At 49.6% G+C, this 19028-nt stretch overlaps 1 protein-coding gene across 1 annotated transcript in view; it reads left to right on the top strand.

Moving 5' to 3' along the window:
* The window catches only part of MARCHF4 (membrane associated ring-CH-type finger 4), a 117699-nt gene that overhangs the window by 85723 nt on the left and 12948 nt on the right, over positions 1 to 19028 (top strand). The window contains exons 2-3 of the mRNA XM_052636009.1: positions 5070 to 5225; positions 10785 to 10977. Coding sequence (XP_052491969.1) covers positions 5070 to 5225; positions 10785 to 10977 — 349 coding nt within the window. The remainder of the gene's footprint in view (positions 1 to 5069; positions 5226 to 10784; positions 10978 to 19028) is intronic.

Here is a 19028-nt window from a genome sequence, read left to right as displayed (position 1 = left end):
GAGTAGTCCAATTCAGGCAGTCAGAAAGTACTTTGGTAGATGCCAGGGGCTGGAGGCTGGGGGGTATGGGGAGTTAGTGTTTAATGGGGACAGAGTTTCAGTTTAGGAAGGTGATAATGTTGGGACTTGCTCAGCAAGGTGAACACACTGAGTTCCACTGAACTGTACAGTTAAACATGGTGACAATATGTGTTTTACATTATGTGACTTTTACCACAATAAAAAAACATTTAAAAAGGAAAAAAGGATGCATTTAAATCTAAGGGGTTGGCTTTCAAACACTGTGCTCTTCACCCCTCCCTTACACTGGGTTCCATGGGGGCCCGGGGATTAGAGAAGATCTGATTTTTCTTGACTTAGCCATTCCCAGGGTGGTCTCTGGGCCCCAAAGCTCTGAGCAGATCATCCAGGAAGTGTCTGGTGCCCTTTGCATTTAATGAGCCCCTTTGATCTGTGGAGTTTGCTGAACACTGCAGACAAGATGGGGATAATCCTCCAGCCCAAAGGCTGGACCCTCAGGAGCTGGGCTGGAGGGGTTCATCCTCTGCCTTACCCTGGTGCTCATCCAGCCTATGAATGCACCTTTACTGCGTAACTCTGACGTGCCTGGTCCTATGGGGTATGCAGGATCACCCCGAAGCCTAGAGAAAACAAGTGAAGCGTGATTAAGGGCTGAACTGCGAGTGATGATGCAGGGACAGAAAATAGGTCCAGAGCAGCCCCTTCCAGACTTGGTGAAAGGGCTGGTGCTGGAGCAGGGAGGGAGAAACAAGAAGAGACCCATGGGCACAGATGTGCAAGGGATAGCAGGAACCAGAGTACAGAGAGGGATGAGCAGAGTGTGGTAAGAAGCTGAGTCTGATGTCAGAAAGACCTGGCTTTACATTCTGCCCACAACACTGGTTGGCTGAGTGACCTTGGGTTGGTCATTTAACCTTTCTCTTTAATAGGAGTCACTGTTATATTGAGAGATGTTTACCACCTCTATTTCCATGTTCCACAATGAAGTGAAGTGAAGTCGCTCAGTCGTGTCCGACTCTTTGTGACCCATGGACTGTAGCCCACCAAGCTCCTCTGTCCATGGGTTTCTCCAGGCAAGAATACTGGAGTGGGTTGCCATTTCCTTCTCAAGGGGATCTTCCCGACCCAGGGATCAAACCCAGGTCTCCCACATTGCAGGCAGACGCTTTAACCTCTGTGCCACCACCATATTAGCTTGTAATAAAGTTGACTGGAAAGAACATTCTCCTTCAGTCTAACCTGAATCTATCTGGCTTTGGCTCATTCAATCTTTCTTGTTCCAGGAGAAGCACAGGTTGACCAGCCAAAGATAGTCCAGGGTCCAGATTAAGGCCTCTTAGAAGCCCTAAACACAAAAAGATTATGGCCCTCCTCCCCAATGTACATAAAAATATGCCAAATCATAAAGTAAAAAACTTATGTGAATGCCAAGGTTAAAATAGCTTTTTTTGCAGATTTTTTTTCCCCCTAAAATCCTGGATCACTTCCTTCATCAAAGTTAAACTTTTCTAACAGCTTCAGTATCCTTGTTTTCCAGTGTTGGTGGCACCCAAAGCAAGCCTCTATTCTACCTTTGGGTTGTCCAATCCAGGGAAAGTGTGGGAGACTGGGAGCTCCAGGGGAAATGGCACACCTTTGGCATCATGGTCTGTGGCCAGGCACCAGGACCAGGCCAGGTCATGCTCCTTCCTTCTCCAGATAACTAGGGGCCCCAGGGATGGTCCCCCATCCAGAGCCACGGTGGAGAGCCCAGGTCTTGTTAGTTATGCCTGGCCAGTGGCTCTTCCTCCCCCTGTCTCATGGCTGCCGCGTTAGAAAGCAAAGAGAACAGCCTTCGCTGTTGCTTGGCACTGTTGCCGGGGACCGGAAGTACTGTCTCTTACCTGACTGGCAATCTGACACGGCTGCCTAACAACCCGATTAATCAGACCCAGCTCATCCTGTTAGAATTAATGAGCCTAGGAGATGCTGCCATGAATAATGAGGGCTTTTGCCCCTCCTTCAGCACCTCTCCTCCCCCTCCCGTTCCTAGTTTTTTTCTCAGAGCCACGCAGCACCTACTCATTACCAAGGACCTGGAGGCCTCCATGGGTGTGGTGAGCGCCTGGCATTGTGGGCATCTCCTGCCTGTCCTACTCTACCTAGAGCCAGAGGCTGGCCATGTCCTAGAGGAGCGAAACCTCTCACTCATCAGACATGTGCACACTGCACTGCTAAAGTGGGATGGAGTATGGGACTTCCCTAGCAGTCCAGTGGCCAAGACTCCATGCTTCCTCTGCAGGGGTCATGGGTTCCATCTGATCCCCAGTCAGGGAACTAAGATCCCACATGCCAAGTGGCATGGCTGCAAAAAGAAAAAAAAAAAAGAGTATCTGTTTCAGGTACTGCACTAGGTGCTAAGGATGCAAAGATGGACATAAGATGCATCCTGCTGCTGTGAGAGGTCATGGTATAGTGACCCAGAGACACATGCGGAAGTGCTTTCACAGTGGGTATGGGAGGGTTCCTGGCCTGCAGCCACCGTGAGGGGGCCTGTCAACACAAAAGGAGCAGAGTGGGGAACCAGAGAGGATTTTATGAGGTGGTGGCACCCTGAGTATTTCCATCACCAGGTTCCTTCATCATACATACACGTGTGGAGTGCTGGGCACTGAGTGAAGTGCTGGGGTCCCAAGGTAACAAGATGGACATGGCTCCTGTTCTTATGGAATAGGCTGTCTCGTCTTCATTCCTCTGGGCCAGGCAGGAAACCTGAGCAGACAATTGAATTATGTTTTCACTTGCTCAACACAAAGGCTGTTGAAGGCTTACTGGGTGTAGTCTAGGCACTGGGAGAATGAATGCAAAGATGAACAACATCCCATCCCTGCCTCCTGGGGCTCCTCTGATGGGGCAGTGGATAGGCATATGCCAAGGGCCTCAGAAGGTTACATTGACAAGGTGCTCAGAGATCAAGGCACTGCACTCAACCTAGAGAAATCAGGGATGACTCCCTGTAGAAGGTGGCTTTGGAACCATCATGAAGACAGAAAAGCAAGTGGACAGGTACACCAGGTGCAGAAAGACACTCTAGACCTCACCCAGACCGAGGGGTAGCCTTTGAGTGGTAGGAGCTGAAGGGAAAGGGAAAGATGATTCCATGCATCTTGGGAGAAAAGGACTGTTTCTACAGTCTACAGCAAAGAGTATGACTACATACACAAATAAAGATCTGTAACGAATAGGTCAGGAGCTCCTGTGCCTGCTTATCCTAAGTTGGGAACAAGACATGGTTTCTCGAATAGTGAAATCCCCAAATTCCCAGGTGGATCAGTGGATAAAGAATCCGCCTGCAAAGCAAGATACACAGATTCGATTCCTGGGTGGGGAAGATCCTCTGGAGAAGAAAATGGCAACCCATTCCAGTATTTTTGCCTAGGAAATCCCGTGGACAGAAGAGCCTGGCAGGCTACAGTCCATAGGGTTGCAAAAGAATTGGACACCACTTGGCGACTAAAACACCATCACCAGATTAAAAGGGACATGGCTTCAGTGGGCATGTCACAAACACCAGCATGGGGCTTAGGGAATGGGCTGTGCCTGGCAGCTTCTGGGTCCTTTAACAGGAGTGAGGCAGAAGGCATCTCCTTCAAAATAGATGAGTTGGGGGAGGAAGCACATGGGAAGTAAGGAAGGGGGCCTTGGGACGGGTAAGAAGGGAGCAGAAGTTGGGGAGTTGGGTGGGACCCACTCCTAAAGTCCCTGAGAAGGTAAATGAAGGCACTGGTGGACAGGAGTCAGGAGGTAGAAATGACAGGCTCTAAGCGAGGAGGGAGAAAGAGGGGAAAGGGAGGGAGAGGAGAGAAGGGAGTGAGGGAGGCCCTTGGGGGCCCGCAGCATCAGGACCAGCAGGGAGTGGGTGCAGGCTTCAGTTGTGGTCATGCGGCGTGTGGTCATGTGACATGTGGTCATGTGACATGTGGTCACAGGAGGCTCTGGAGACTGAGTCCAGCCTTGCAGTCCACAAGGAGCTTCAATTCTGGCACTGTCTTTGCCTCCCTGCTTCTAGTGAAGCCTGCCCCAAGTTGGGCTTGCCAACCACTCCCAGCCAGTCCCAATGGACATGCTGAGAGGGCCCCAGGCCTTCAGAGGGGGCATCTGGTCAGCCTCCTAGGTCTCCAGGATCCAAGCCTGCCACGTTTTTGTCGCTCTGGGACCAGGGGCAAGAGGCTTCACAGAGGGGATCTGGGTCTCTATGGGTTGTGCTGCAGAAGAGTGCAAAGTCTCAGGACCAAAACTCCAAAGCCAGGCCAAATAATCTTCATGACATATATTCAAAGCTTGGGTTTGCTGTTGAGATTTGACTACGGGGAAGTTTTGCATAAACGCTTGCCTCCCTGGAACACAGAGTCCCACATTTGCAGCAGATGATGTCTGTCTCTTCAACCTGCCAATCCATTCCAGTTCCCTCCAGCTGGCTTCAGTCACAGTGTGGCCTGTCTGCCCCTGAGAGCATTTGGGTTTGAGACCCCTGGCTGTACCTTTAAAGAGAAGTCTACCTAGGCTGACACCCGCTTTGGATGGCAGAGAACTTCCATGGAGATCCTCTCACTCATTTTCATAGAAGCCCTAGGACTTGGGCAATACCAAGTAGGAGCCAGGAGCTCAGAACTGTTAGTTGAATTCACTGAAATTGGGAACCTGGAGCCCAGGCCTCCTCCCAACCAAGTCTGTGGTCTGGCCTGGAGAGACCAGAGACATGGAGGGTTGGGGGCAAAGCAACTCTGAAGGCAAACTCCCTGCCCCTTCCCCTCATTGCTGAGGTCTGGCTTCCTGGTGGCTGAGATGGTAAAGCATCTGCCTGTAATGTGGGAGACCTGGGTTCGATCCCTGCGTTGGGAAGATCCCCTGGAGAAGGAAATGGCAACCCACTCCATTACTATTGCCTGGAAAATTCCATGGATGGAGGAGCCTGGTAGGCTACAGTCCATGGGGTCGCAAAGAGTAGGACACGACTGAGCAACCTCACTGGTTCACTGGCTCACCACCCTGCGCCTCTCTCCCTGCAGGGGGAGCTGCTGAGCCCCTGCCGCTGCGATGGCTCCGTCAAGTGCACGCACCAGCCTTGCCTCATCAAGTGGATCAGCGAGCGGGGCTGCTGGAGCTGCGAGCTGTGCTACTACAAGTACCACGTAATCGCCATCAGCACAAAGAACCCTCTGCAGGTAAGGCCCGGGGCTGCCCCTGGGGCGCTGCGGCGAGGGCCGGGCTTCCCCACACCCCGTGATCTCCGGCGGGAAGTGAGTCACCTTAGAGCTCCGGGGCTTTGGAGGAAGGGAAAGAGATGGGCCAGGTGGGCGAGACCGAGGATGGAGAGTGGGCAGGAGGACAGGAAAGAATTTTTGTGTTTTCTCTTAAGCCTCAGCCAGAAGAGGAGAAAGGGGTGGGATCAAGAGACAGAAATAGATAAGAGAAGGAAACATGGAAGAGAGAAAAAGTGAGTTCATGGATAAATGAAATAAGGAGGAGCAAGAAGAAAAGAGGAGAGGGAGGGAGGAAACAATAAGAAAGAGAGAACAGAGTGCAAAAAGGCAAAGAGGCAGGGTGGGACGGTGAGGAGAAAGACTGTGATGAGGTTAAGGGCAGAAAAGAAGAAATGAGAGCAGAGACTGGATGCTATGTCCCAAGCTTGACGGTGCCTGGAATCCCAACAAAACGCAGGGTGGGGCCTGATAGTTTCCATTCCAACAAGCTACCCAGTGATGCTGCTGCTCCTGGTCCACAGACCTCACTTCTTACGACAGGGACTAGAGAAAGACGGAGACGAGACACAAGAGGGAATCAGAGGAAGAGAAAAGACCGGGCAGGAAGGAAAAGGGAGAGAATATAAAGAGTCCATGAAGGTCAAGGGCAGGAAGACCAGGGTTCAGATGGGGTCTTCGGAACAGATTCACACGGGGCGGGGCTGTCAGATCAGAGGCCCCCACGCCCCCCACGGTCCTCCCGACCCCTCCCACCCTGCCCTGAGACATCTGTTATCCCCAGAAGAGCTGACAGCCCCTGTGCCACCTCATAAATCCTCCACGTCGCACAGCTCTCCCCTGCCAGGCACACACACACAGAGAGGGCGCTTTGCTTCTGAAAATACCTTCACATAGACACGGTCAGCCAGTGAAGCTGCCATGTCATCAATTAGCCAGCATGCTGGCGAGGGCGCGGGGAACTCCAGCAGCTTGGCACAGTTGTCTCTCTCCTGTCCAAGGGGGTGAGAGAGAGTCATTGCTGCTGCCCCAGTAGAGCGAGTGGCTTGGGGATGATGGTGGGCTGGGATCTCTGCATGGAAGGGCAGCTGCAAACACCCAGAGCTGCAGTGTCCTTGCAGCGGGGGCCAGCCCGGGATGGGGGGGGGCATTATTGCCAGAAGGGAGCCTTAGAACCCCTAGGCACCTCAGTCATCCTGATGGTGCACCAAAAAGTCAGAACAAGAGGTGCCTCCCCGTGCGCTGGTTCCATCCTCAGCTATTCATTTCAAAATCTTGAAGTGTCTTAAAGTAGCAGTGTCTGATTCCAGGCCCTGGGGTGCATTAACTCTTCTTTCTTAGCCAATTCAAGCCTTCGAAAAAGGTCAGAATCCAAACCCACCAGCTCAGTGCCCCCTTGGCTCTGTCCTTGGCTCATAAACAGGCATCAGCCCTTGACACAAAAAGGGAAGAAACATTTAGGGATAACTTTTTCCTGGGGGTTGTTGTTCAGTCTCTCAGTGTTGTCTGAATCTTTGAGACCCCCTGGAGTGCAGCACACCAGGCTTCCCTGTCCTTCACTATCTCCTGAAGTTTGCTCAGTCTCATGTCCATTGAATCGATGATGCCATCCAACCGTCTCATCCTCTGTTGCCCTCTTTTCCTCCTGCCCTCAATCTTTCCCAGCATCAGGGTCTTTTCCAATGAATCTTTTCCTGGGAGTAAGAAAAGAAAAGATTATTCTAATCTCACAAGTGCCTTAAGCAAATGGCAATATTGACATTGCCTTTCTACTTTATTCTTTATTCTTAAGTTACTACTTAAGAATAACTTTGTCTTTTATTGTGCCCATCTTTGCATGAAATGTTCCCTTGGTATCTCTGATTTTCTTGAAGAGATCTCTAGTCTTTCCCATTATATTGATTTCCTCTATTTCTTTGCATTGATCACTTAAGAAGTCTTTATTTCTCCTTGCGTTTCTTTGGAACTCTGGAATAACTTTATCAAGTTACTACTTAAGAATAATTCTTAAGTTACTAATTAAGAATGAATTTATTCTTAAGCTACTACTGTGTCTTTAACTGTGAGTTTCTAGTCATGGAGATTCTGATTCTGCTACTTCTGGATTGTGATTGGACCTCATTGCTTTCAGTGGTGTGTGCTCAGAAAATGCTATTTCACTCTTGCAGATAGTACCAGAAGAAGGAAGTAGTCTGGACTAGCAGCAGTACTGTGTGTTTGTGGCCCAAATTGACCCCATTACATGTCTTGGGCTCCTCAGTCCCAGCCAAGTGTGAGATGACTGCCTGCTCAGCCATGGTAGGGCAACTTCTGATCCTCCTCATCTGTGGTGGAGGATGGAGCAGGCAAGCTCTACCAAGAGAAAGTAGAACAATGGATGGGGTGCCGGGGCTAACTGCTGTCAGAGTAGGGAGGTTTCTTCCAAGTCTCTGATGTCTCACCTCTTGGTTCATGACCCCATAAAACATTCTGAGAAACAGTGGGCATGATAGCATGTTATCTCGGTGACCCTCTGCAAGCTTTGTTTCTAGAAAGAGCTCTTGAGAAAGGTGGCATTTCAGTGTAGGCCTGTGGTCTCAAGGCTCTGTGGGTGCCTCTCATCCTCTTTGCTACATCTGAACTGCAGTTATATTCATGAACATTTAATTAGTGCTTACCGCGGGCCTGTTGTTGTTCTAAGTGTTCACATATATAATTTAATACTAAAAACAACCCAATGCAATGGGCACTATTATCATTCCCAATTTACAGATGAGACAATGGAAGCACAGAGGGGTCAACAATTTGCCCGAGGTACCCTGGTGGAGCAGGGTTATATCCAGGGGTCTGACTCCTGAGTCTGGCCCTTCACCTCTACCCTACACACCCAGCATGGAGTTTGCTAAGTATGGTTATGAATACTCCTACCTTGCCATGCATTAATATAAACAGGAATAGAAATGATGGCAGCAGGTACCCTTTAATTTAACTTAATTCTCACAATACTCTAGGAAACAATTATCTCCACTTTTTGGAAGTCCTGATAACTTATTGACTTCTCCTAGGCCACACTCCGTGAGTTGGAGCAGAGCTGAGCTAGGATTGGGTCACCAGGCCCTTGCTCACTGCCTCTTCTTGTTATAAGGAAAGAATCATCTGTCTTCATGCTCTTGCCCCTTGGTCTCTCCATTCGCTGCACAGAGGGGCATGGAGAAGTCTCTGGATGCGTTGATCAGGAGCTTGCTGGGGATGAAGAAGCTCCGGGGATCCAGTAGGGGCAGAGCCTGCTCCCTGGGGAGCCCTTCCCCATCTCTCTGGGAGACCAGAGAGCTCCCCTGTCCTCTCCTTTCTCCCTGTGACTCTGCTTTCCCACATCGCTTGTGGAGCCTCCCATGGGGCAGACAGGAGGGAAGCCTTGGGCATAGCACCCCATCCTGCTCTTTCTTCTTCCTGCTTCAAATCATAGTTGGGGTGCTGTATGGCTTCCACAAGTGGCTTGGGGCTGGTAGGAAGGACTTTAGGGATTAAGGGGAGCTTCCTCTCATTTGGGGTTTCTTCTGCCTGAAGCAGAAGAAGGGGAGGGTGTTGATGTCATAGAGGCAGAAACAAAAAGCTCAATCGGGAGCCCTCTTCACAGAGAGGGAGGCTGGCTCTGGAAAAAGTATTTGCCCTCTATTAGAGGAGTCCTTGGGATCAGGCCATCTTCTGGAAAATTCCTGTTATGTGTAACCCTAGGCGGGGTGGAAAGAGCAGTGGAAAATGTAAAGGCCCAATTACCTGTAACAGGATGCGATCTGTATAGTTACATGTAAAGGCTGATGTCCCACATCTAGATGAGTGAGCAAATGCTTTCCAATAGTTACAGTTCCTTAGGGGCCACTGGTCAGTCCCGGCAGGAGCCAGAATCATCAGTGCTTTCGTCTAGGCTGTATAATGTGCAGGGAGGGCTCGCTGTTGGCAGAAGGAAGGTTGTCTGCCTTTTCTGGGGAGTTCTGACATGCCTTCTGAAATGCCTACTAGGTGCTCTCTGCAGGGCGTTACACAAACTGCTACAGTCAGGGGATAGTCCTTCCTTCCACCTTCAGAAGGGCTTCCCAGGTAGCACAGTAGGAAAGAATCTGCCTTCAAATGCAGGAGATGCAGGTTTGATCCCTGGGTTGTGAAGATCCCCTAGAGAAGGAAATGGCAACCCACTCCAGTATTCTTGCCTGGGAAACCCCACGCACAGAGGAGCCTGGTGGGCTACAGTCCATCGGGTCGCAAAGAGTCAGACACAACTGAGCACGCACACGTGCCACCTTCCCAAGCCTGATCCTGTCATTTCCCTGCTGCACACTAGTCAAGAGTATCATGTTTATTCTTACAAAAAAGTTTTAAAAAGCCTTTGCATATTCTTTAGGCTCCCGTGTGGTATTCCTTCTTCCTTTCCCAGTTGTCTTACCCCACTCCCCGCTCTCTGCTCCACCCTCTCGGTCTTCTTCCAGGTTTTTGTACTTACCCTGCTTTCTTCTGTCACAGGGCCTTTGCACATGCTCTTCTCCCTGCTGGACACATATGCCTCCTCTCTTTGTCTAGTAAACTCCCACTCAACTCATTGCTTCCTCTAGGAAGTGAAATCCCCTGTCATTGGCTCTCATATGTCATGATGGATTGCCATTGTAAATAATCATATGTCTGTCTGTGTTCTCTAAATGTGAAGCCCCATGAAGGCAGAAGTCTGCAAGTTTTTGCTTACTGCTTTATATTCAGCACCTAGCAGGGTACACACACAGAACACCCAGTACATATTTGCTGAGCAAGAGCATGAATAAATCCCAAAGTAAAATCCAACTCATGGCTCATTTAGGCCTGTGATACCTGGACCAGTCATAGACTCATAGAATTTCAGAGTGGAAACCCACCCACACTCTAGCCTTCAATCCATCCATCAACACAGCTATTAGCATAGTGCTTTTCTGTTAAAAAAAAAAAAAAACACCGAAATTTCAGCATTTGTATATAGTTAGTAAATTATACTGTTTTTCTTTTCTCTCCCTGACATCCTGTGGCCTCTTTTTGTCTGTTGAATTGGTAATCTCTAGCATGTATATTAAATGACATGCCAGATGTTGTTGTAGAAAACAAGCAAAAAAAAAAAAAAAAAAAGGCCTATGCCCTCTTAGCACCTATTAGTGAGCAAATAATGTGTTGCTCAGAAAAGAATATTCTGGGGACCTGGAACACCACTACACGCTGCATTTCCACTTTCTCCTTCCCAGTTTCCTGTCTGCATCATAATCAACTACAAGGACTTTCCTTCTCAGCCTGGCCCACCCAGAAATGACTTCTGATCATTCGGTATGATATAGGTTTCTTCCATATCAAAAACACAAAGTTAATACTCAGAAACTCTCAAAAAGAGCCATTGTATCACACGTTGGTGAGCCCTGGCTTAAATCCAGAGGTGAGAGCCTGGGGCGGCAGCAGGAGGAGGGGGTGGGGATGGGGTGGAAATGGGGTGAGGGCCTGCAGGCCCCCGCTGACCTGCCGTTCTCGCCCCTGCAGTGGCAGGCCATCTCCCTGACAGTCATCGAGAAGGTCCAGATTGCAGCTGCCATCCTGGGTTCCCTCTTCCTCATCGCCAGCATCTCTTGGCTCATCTGGTCGACCTTCAGCCCCTCAGCAAAATGGCAGCGCCAAGACCTCCTCTTCCAGATCTGCTATGGGATGTATGGATTCATGGACGTGGTGTGCATAGGTGAGTCTCCGGGATGTGTGGATTCGTGGACGTGGTGTGCAGAGGTGGGTCTCTGGGATGTGTGGATTCATGGACGTGGTGTGCTTAGGTGGGTCTCTGGGATGTGTGGATTTGTGGACATGGTGTGCATAGGTGGATCTCCAGGATGTGCGAATTCGTGGACGTGGCGTGCAGAGGGGGGTCTCCGGGATGTGTGGATTTGTGGACATGGTGTGCATAGGTGGATCTCCAGGATGTGCGAATTCGTGGATGTGGTGTGCAGAGGGGGGTCTCCGGGATGTGTGGATTCGTGGATGTGGTGTGCATAGGTGGGTCTCTGGGATGTGTGGGTTCGTGGACGTGGTGTGCAGAGGTGGGTCTCCGGGATGTGTGGATTCATGGACGTGGTGTGCAGAGGTGGGTCTCCGGGATTTGTGGATTCGTGGATGTGGTGTGCATAGGTGGGTCTCTGGGATGTGTGGATTCGTGGACATGGTGTGCATAGGGGGGTCTCCGGGATGTGTGGACTCGTGGACATGGTGCGCAGAGGTGGGTCTCTGGGATGTGTGGACTCGTGGATGTGGTGTGCAGAGGTGGGTCTCTGGGATGTGTGGACTCGTGGACGTGGTGTGCAGAGGTGGGTCTCCGGGATGTGTGGATTCGTGGACGTGGTATGAATAGGTGGGTGTTTGGGATGTGTGGATTCGTGGACGTGGTGTGTAGAGGTGGGTCTGAGATGTGTGGATTCATGGACGTGGTGTGCATAGGGGGGTCTCCAGAATGTGTGGATTCATGGACATGGTGTGCATAGGGGGGTCTCCGGGATGTGTGGATTCATGGACATGGTGTGCCTAAGTGGGTCTCTGGGATGTGTGGATTCGTGGATGTGGTGTGCATAGGGGGGTCTCCAGGATGTGTGGGTTCGTGGACGTGGTGTGCAGAGCTGGATCTCCGGGATGTGTGGATTTGTGGACGTGGTGTGCATAGGGGGGGTCTCCGGGATGCGTGGATTTGTGGACATGGTGTGCATAGGTGGGTCTCCGGGATGTGTGGATTCATGGACACGGTGTGCCTAGGTGGGTCTCCGGGATGTGTGGATTCGTGGACGTGGTGTGCATAGGGGGGTCTGGAAGCTTGTCTCTGCAGGAAGTGGGGAGCCATGGGCTGGTGAATTAGACACGTCTCCCAGGGTCCCTCCCTCTTGAAGGTCAAAAAGGTCAAAGCAGAGATGGCACCAGGCTTGAGACTTGTGAGCTCAAGAGGGGCTGTGGCTTAGATTTGAGGGGTGTGTAGGGAGTAGGAGGAGGAAGGACAAAGACAGGAGACCTCAGTCTTTCCTGGCAACTCTGTCCTGCCCAGTTGAAGATGAAAATGAGGAGATTAGCCTCTAAGAATATTTGAGAAAGGTCAGTTGGTCAGTCTACCTGCCTTAGGCAAGTTGTGGAAGGCCTCTTATCCATTGTGCCAAATCAGGACAAAGGAGGCCTATATATTTAATTCCATTCTCTTCACAGCAAAATGCCCAGAAACAATCACGATGATACCTTGCTCCCCCTTTTTTTTTCAGCTTTCCGTAAGTCTATTAATACCCAAGATTTCTCTAATCTAGTGGTTTTCAAAGTGGATGTAGTTCAGGGGTTCCATGCACAACTTCAAGAGCCACTTTAAGGAGTGGGGAATGAGATGCTCTACAGACAGGCTCTGAGTCTTCATCCCTGCTTCCCCCCTAGCTTCTGTACTTTCATTGATTTACATATGTGTCTGTTCCCGGGTAAGGTTTTGCTTTAAAGCTTTCAGTGTTTTAGAAGAAGGTTAGAATCCCACCATTGTAAGTTTCTGCTTGCTCCCTTACCCCATTCCCAAATGTATGTTCCCTTCTCTTCCATTATATTAGGCTGGCTGGTGGAGGGTTTTTGTTTTTTCCAGCAGATGACTGTGGCTGTCAACTCTGGAGTCTTCATCCAAATGACTGAGGAGGTGGGGAATGGCCCTGGTTTTCTCTGAGTGAAGGAAGCATGCTTAAGCCCTGGTCATACCTCCTATCCTGGACCTCTCCGGTTACCCCCTAGGCTATAGTGCCAACAGCACCGGAGCTCCACAGTGGTCCTCTCTGGGCATTAGTTTGTGTTACTATCAAATAGGCTACACTGCTCTGTTTGGCAAGATAACATCTATCAGCTAGAATTGGGCTGAGAGGGTGTTCATTTTCTTCAGGGTCTTTTAATAGTAGGGATCACAGAGGCTTGCATACAGATTGCAGCAGCCAGAGACTAGTGATGCTGGCACTTGTAAACCTATCTAAGCGTCTTGCTGCCTCTCCATGCTGGCTAAACCAGTACGTCAACTCCCAAGTTCAAGAGCCATTTAATTACAGCACCTAGGCAGTGAAAGAAACAGACTGCCCAGGCTTGGAGGCCTATAGAAGAGATAGGACTGTGAATGGGGAGCAATTTGACATTGAGGCATTCTAATTTAGTTTCCTCTCCCACCAGACTCCCTTCCTACCCCTGCTGAGGCACGAGTTGTTGATGCCAAAAACCAGGTGCGTCTCCATATGGAGGTGTGTGGCTCTGGCAAGAAGAGGGAAGCAGTGAAAGCCTTCCTGTAGGGCCCTTCCAGCTGCCCTTCATTCTCCTTCAGGCGGGCCTTTGATGGGTCCCTGGAGTGCATGTCTATGAGACACACTTTCCTGTCATGTGGTGTATTCGTCAGCTTTGGCTGCAGTAACAAACAGCTCCGAAATTGCACTGCCTCACAGCAAGCATTTATGTCCCATTCATGGGTCCACGAGATGATTTGGTTCTGCCAGGCTTGGCTGGACTTAGCTTCTGAGACTGTGTTAGGCTCAAGCCTGAGTGTCTCCTTATGATGGGGCCCAGGCTAAAGGGGCAGGAACTACTGGGGTGTAGTCTTCCCACCAAGAGCAGGAGCACAAGAGGATGAGTGAAACTCACAGAGCTTCTCTGAGCTTCCGCTCAGTACTGGCACCCTGGCCCTTCTGCCCATGGGCTATGGGCCAATGATGTCACCAATAAGCTCCTGCCCTGGAGGCCAGCATGAGAGAGAGAGAGAGGAGCATAAATACCATCTCCCAATCAGGGCGCCAGAGATTTGAAAACTGGGAAAACTGGACATAGAAGAGACTTGGTCATGGGACCAATCAAGACAACTCCCTTGTTTGGAAGTTGAGAGAACAGGGGGCCCACGGAAGGGGAGTGATCAGCTCACGATTGCTCAGCTGGGACTAGAAGCAAGGTCTCCCAGCTGGTCACCCAGGGCTCTTTCTATTATCCCCTGGCATCAGAGAGCAGGGCTCCTGCCGCAGCACTGGGAAACCTACAGATGCCACCTGAGACTTCTACAGATGCCACCTGAGACTTCAGTGCACATGGGCCCATGTACAGGAGGGGCCGCCATGGCAGGCTGCACCCTGGCTCCGAGCCACCCAGCACCCCCACTCTGGCCCGCCTGGAGCTCTGGTCTCTCCTCCTCATGGTGTCTCTGAGTAGGGCTCTGGGACCATCTCCTTCTCTGTCTCTTCCTTGGCTCCTCTATCTGCCTGCCTGCTCCCCACCCCTGGCCCACTTTTTCTCCCATCTTGTATACATGTGACCCTCAGTCACTCCAATTATGGGAAAAGCAGAGTGAGCCAAATGCTGAGTTTTCACATTGTTTTCCTTCCGTCCAAGCCTTCAGGAAAACATCCTTCCCAGGGCACAGCCCCACCATGAGCTATCCAGTCATCTGGTGTGACAGCCAGTGACTGCTTGGAAACTGTTATCAGATGGAAGGGGAATGCATAGGAACCCTCATCTCTTTTAGTGCCATCCAAAAGTGGCCACATGTATTTACAGTTAGACTATCTCACCTGTGAAAATTTAAAAAGGGAAAAGAGATATGTGCTCTGGGCTTCCTTGGTGGCTCAATGGTAAAGAATCCGCCTGTAATGTAGGAGACCTGAGTTTGATCCCTGGGTCAGGAAGATCCCCTGGAGAAAGAAATGGCAACCCACTCCAGTATTCTTGCCTGGAGAATCCCATGGACAGAGGAGCCCCGAGGTTGCAAAGAGTCCATGGGGTTGCAAAGAGTCAGACACAACTGAAGCAACTGAGCACACTTGTGTGCAAAATGTGCTCTAGATAAAAAAGAGGGAGGTGACAGGCAGGAGCTGGAGTGCACAGATTCTTGTGGTGGTTGCGATGATGATGATTTTGATGATGGTGATGACCAATGTATGGATGTGAGAGTTGGACTGTGAAGAAGGCTGAGCGCCAAAGAATTGATGCTTTTGAACTGTGGTGTTGGAGAAGACTCTTTAGAGTCCCTTGGACTGCAAGGAGATCCAACCAGTCCATTCTGAAGGAGATCAGCCCTGGGATTTCTTTGGAAGGAATGATGCTGAAGCTGAAACTCCAGTACTTTGGCCACCTCATGCAAAGAGTTGACTCATTGGAAAAGACTGATGCTGGGAGGGATTGGGGGCAGGAGGAGAAGGGGACAACAGAGGATGAGATGGCTGGATGGCATCACTGACTCAATGCACATGAGTTTAGGTGAACTCCTGGAGTTGGTGATGGACAGGGAGGCCTGGCGTGCTGCGATTCATGGGGTCGCAAAGAGTCAGACACGACTAAGCAACTGAACTGAACTGAACTGAACTGATGACCAATAGTAAGGATGATGGCTTTAAGGATGAAATATAAGTAACAGTCATTTTTCTGCTGTGTTCTGGCCAGTTGAAGAGAAGCACACAGCACTGCACAAGTAGATGTAAAAATAGCTTTTTAAGAGCTCCCTGGAAGGGATAATTGGGTGGCATCTCTTTATTTTTAAGCTCAGCTAGACATTCAGACTCATGGAACTACCAGGGAGCATGTTTGGCACCAGATTCACTTAGAGGACCGTAGACAGGAAGCACAGGCTCCTCAGGTGGGTGCAGCTTGCTCCTGCAGGTGAGTCCTCATCTATTTTAGTTCAGGCCCACTCTCTCAGCCCCCAGGTGATAGCTCAGAAACAAGGAGATGAGATCCACAACAGCGCAACCCTCTTGGCCCAGTTTTCAGGATTCCCACAAAAGTCAGACATATTCACAAGAGTCAACGGACTAAGAAAGCCCAATGCTACAGCCTTCCAGCAGTATTCATAGTAAAGCACTCACCAATCAGGGGTCACCTCCAACTCAGGACATGTTACAACCCAGCTGATACTGCACTTTCATCAGATTCACAGGAGAGACAAACCAGAATGCCAACACGGTCTGTTCTTACAGAAGGAGAGTGTGCCATCACACTCCTCTTTATCCTTGGGGAAGGGAAAATGAGTGTAGCCCTGTGTTAGCTTAACAGGTGGAGTAAGAAAGAAGTTAGAATATGGTATTCCCTGCTAGCTCAGAGGGTAAAAAATATGCCTGTAGGGCAGTAGACGCGGGTTCGATTCCTATGTTGGGAAGCTCCCCTTGGAGAAGGAAATGGCCATTCATTCCAGTATTCTTGCCTGGAAAATTCCATGGACAGAGGAGCCTGGTGGCCTACAGTCCATGGGATCGCAAGAGTCAGACGTGACTTAGCGACTAAGCTTTAGCCTAAGAAAGCGATAAGACACTTGTTAAAATAATTCCTTGAACTTTCTCTACTTTTCAGACACCTTGGTCTATTCCTTGAGACTGTTAAATGGCCTCAGATAGTAAAAATTAGAGTAAACATAATACATAGGTTTAATTCATCCTTAAAAATAACTTCTCTATCACAGTGGTGTGCTAAGGAAAAGTTGATGAGAGTGCGAGGGATGCATGAGAAATTCACTGCGTCAACACCAGCTCAGGGGGTATTCTCTGCCATGAAGCTAAGAGGATGCAAAGTCAGACATCGGCTTGCTGCTCGTGAAGCCGCATCAGCCCCATCCATGGCTGTGTCCACCTGGCTGACCTTCCGGTCAATCAGTGAAAGCAATGGCTCTCAGGCAATGACCTCTAGTTCTCGCCAAAGGATTTTGCCTGGAATGGTTGCCAGGAAGGTCTGGGTTCTCTATTTAATGCAACATGGGTTCAGGGCTGTGGACAGTGACTCTGGACTTGGTCGTATCAGAAGGTTGTACATTCTGGAATACAGACCACCTCTACAGATTAAGCATCTCTTGGCTTAGAGTCCTAAGTCCTGAAACCAGTCTCTGCCACAGTAAAAGCCAGATGTAACTTGCTGTAGACAGAACAATCCACCAAACCCCTGCAACAGAGAGGAACTGAGAAAGGGGCCAACAACACTAAAAGATAATCAGGGGAAAAATTATCCCTATTGAACAGGTGAGGGTAGGCTTAAAGCAGGTGGGCACCAGGTCACATAACTAAGCAAATGGTAGAGCTGGGGATTGGACCATGACCCTCTGGCTTCAATTCCTGAGTGCTTTCTACTGCCTGTTTCATCTCTGATTGCTCTGTGAAATTGCAAATGCAGAGCTTGGATGGGGAGGCAGGTTGAGGGAAAACTGGTCCAGTAATATCTTGACTCATAGAGTTAATGGCTGGTGGCAATAAGAACTTCAGTGAGCGCCAGCTGCTCCTGTCCTGTATTCAGGGATTTGGAAATTAACCATTGCTGTACCTCCCTTTTGATCAGTGCTATTCTGACATCAACTGAGAGAGAGGCTTGAGAAGTTGAGATGAAATTTGGGTGGTTTGTTTCCCTGTGACACTCTCGTGAAAGGTCCTTGGAATATGGGGAGCTAAATCCACTGGTTAACATGAAATTAGGGAATCCATTCCTTCATTCAGAAATATTTATTGAGGACTTCCCTGGTGGCCCAGTGGTTAAGACTCTGAGCTTCCTGGGCTTCCCTGGTGGCTCAGATGGTAAAGACTCTGAGCTTCCACTGAAGAGGGCATGGGTTCAATCCCCGGTTGGGGAACTAAGATCCCACATGCTCCAGGGCTAAAATAAATTGTTGAGAGAGCACTCCCAATGAGAGTCATCCACTCTCAAGGACTGTACATTTCACTGGGAAGGCAGACAAGTTAATTACTGAGGCTAGGACACAGGGTGAGCACAGAAAATGACTGAATCAGAGTAAGCTCCGGGCGATCAGATCCATTCATTCAGTAGCATTTGTTAGCTGCCTAATTTCGGTCATGAAACTAGGGAACTTTAACAGAGACGTGAATGAGTCCCAGTCCCTGCCCTTGAGGAGCTCACAGTCTACAAATAAATTACAACAGAACAGGAGCTTTTACAAGACACAGAGAAAGGTAGAACAGAGCAGAGAGCAGTTAACTCTTCTTCAGAGGTATTCAAGACTGCTGTATTTAAAATGGATAACCAACAAGGTGGAGAAGGAAATGGCAACCCACTCCAGTATTCTTGCCTGGGAAATCTCATGGACAGAAGAGCCAGGTAGGTGGGCTACAGTCCATGGGGTCGCAGAGTCGGACACAACTTAGCGACTGAGCCCACAACCAACAAGGCCCTACCGTGTAGCATATGGAACTCTGCTCAAAGTTATATGGTAGCCTGGATGGGAGAGGAGTTTGGGGGAGAATGGATACATGTATACGTATGGCTGAGTCCCTTTGCTGTCCACCTGAAACTATCACAGCATTGTTCATTGGCTATGCCCCAATACAAAATAAAAAGTTTAATTAGAAAAGAAGGGTTTCTAAAGGAAGGAACCCTATCCTTGAGCTAGTTTTGAAAGATATGTCAAAATTTGTCCAGAACAGTGGAGAAGAACTTTCCAGGCAGAGTGTGGTAGAGGCAGAGACAAGAGAAAACAACGTGTGCTTACAAAGCATTGAGCAGCTTTGTATGGCTCAGTGCAAACAGCCAGGATGGGGAGGTAGGTCATGGGGACGGGGAGGTTGGCAAGAAGCAAATCTCACAGCTGATGCATCATGCACGAAGCAGCTCAGACATCCCTGTTGGTGAGGGGAGGCATTTTAAAGATTTTATACAGAGAAGTATGATCAGATGTGTGTTTTAAAGAGAGAGCTCTAGCAGGTTTCGGTAGATTGGATCACAGAGCTGGACAGACTAGACATTGGGAGAAGCCAGCTGGAAAATGCTTATAATAGAGTGAGAAAGAAG

Source organism: Budorcas taxicolor, chromosome 2, assembly GCF_023091745.1.
Source record: "Budorcas taxicolor isolate Tak-1 chromosome 2, Takin1.1, whole genome shotgun sequence".
Lineage (NCBI taxonomy): Eukaryota > Metazoa > Chordata > Mammalia > Artiodactyla > Bovidae > Budorcas > Budorcas taxicolor.
This window is presented reverse-complemented; position numbering and strand designations above follow the sequence as displayed.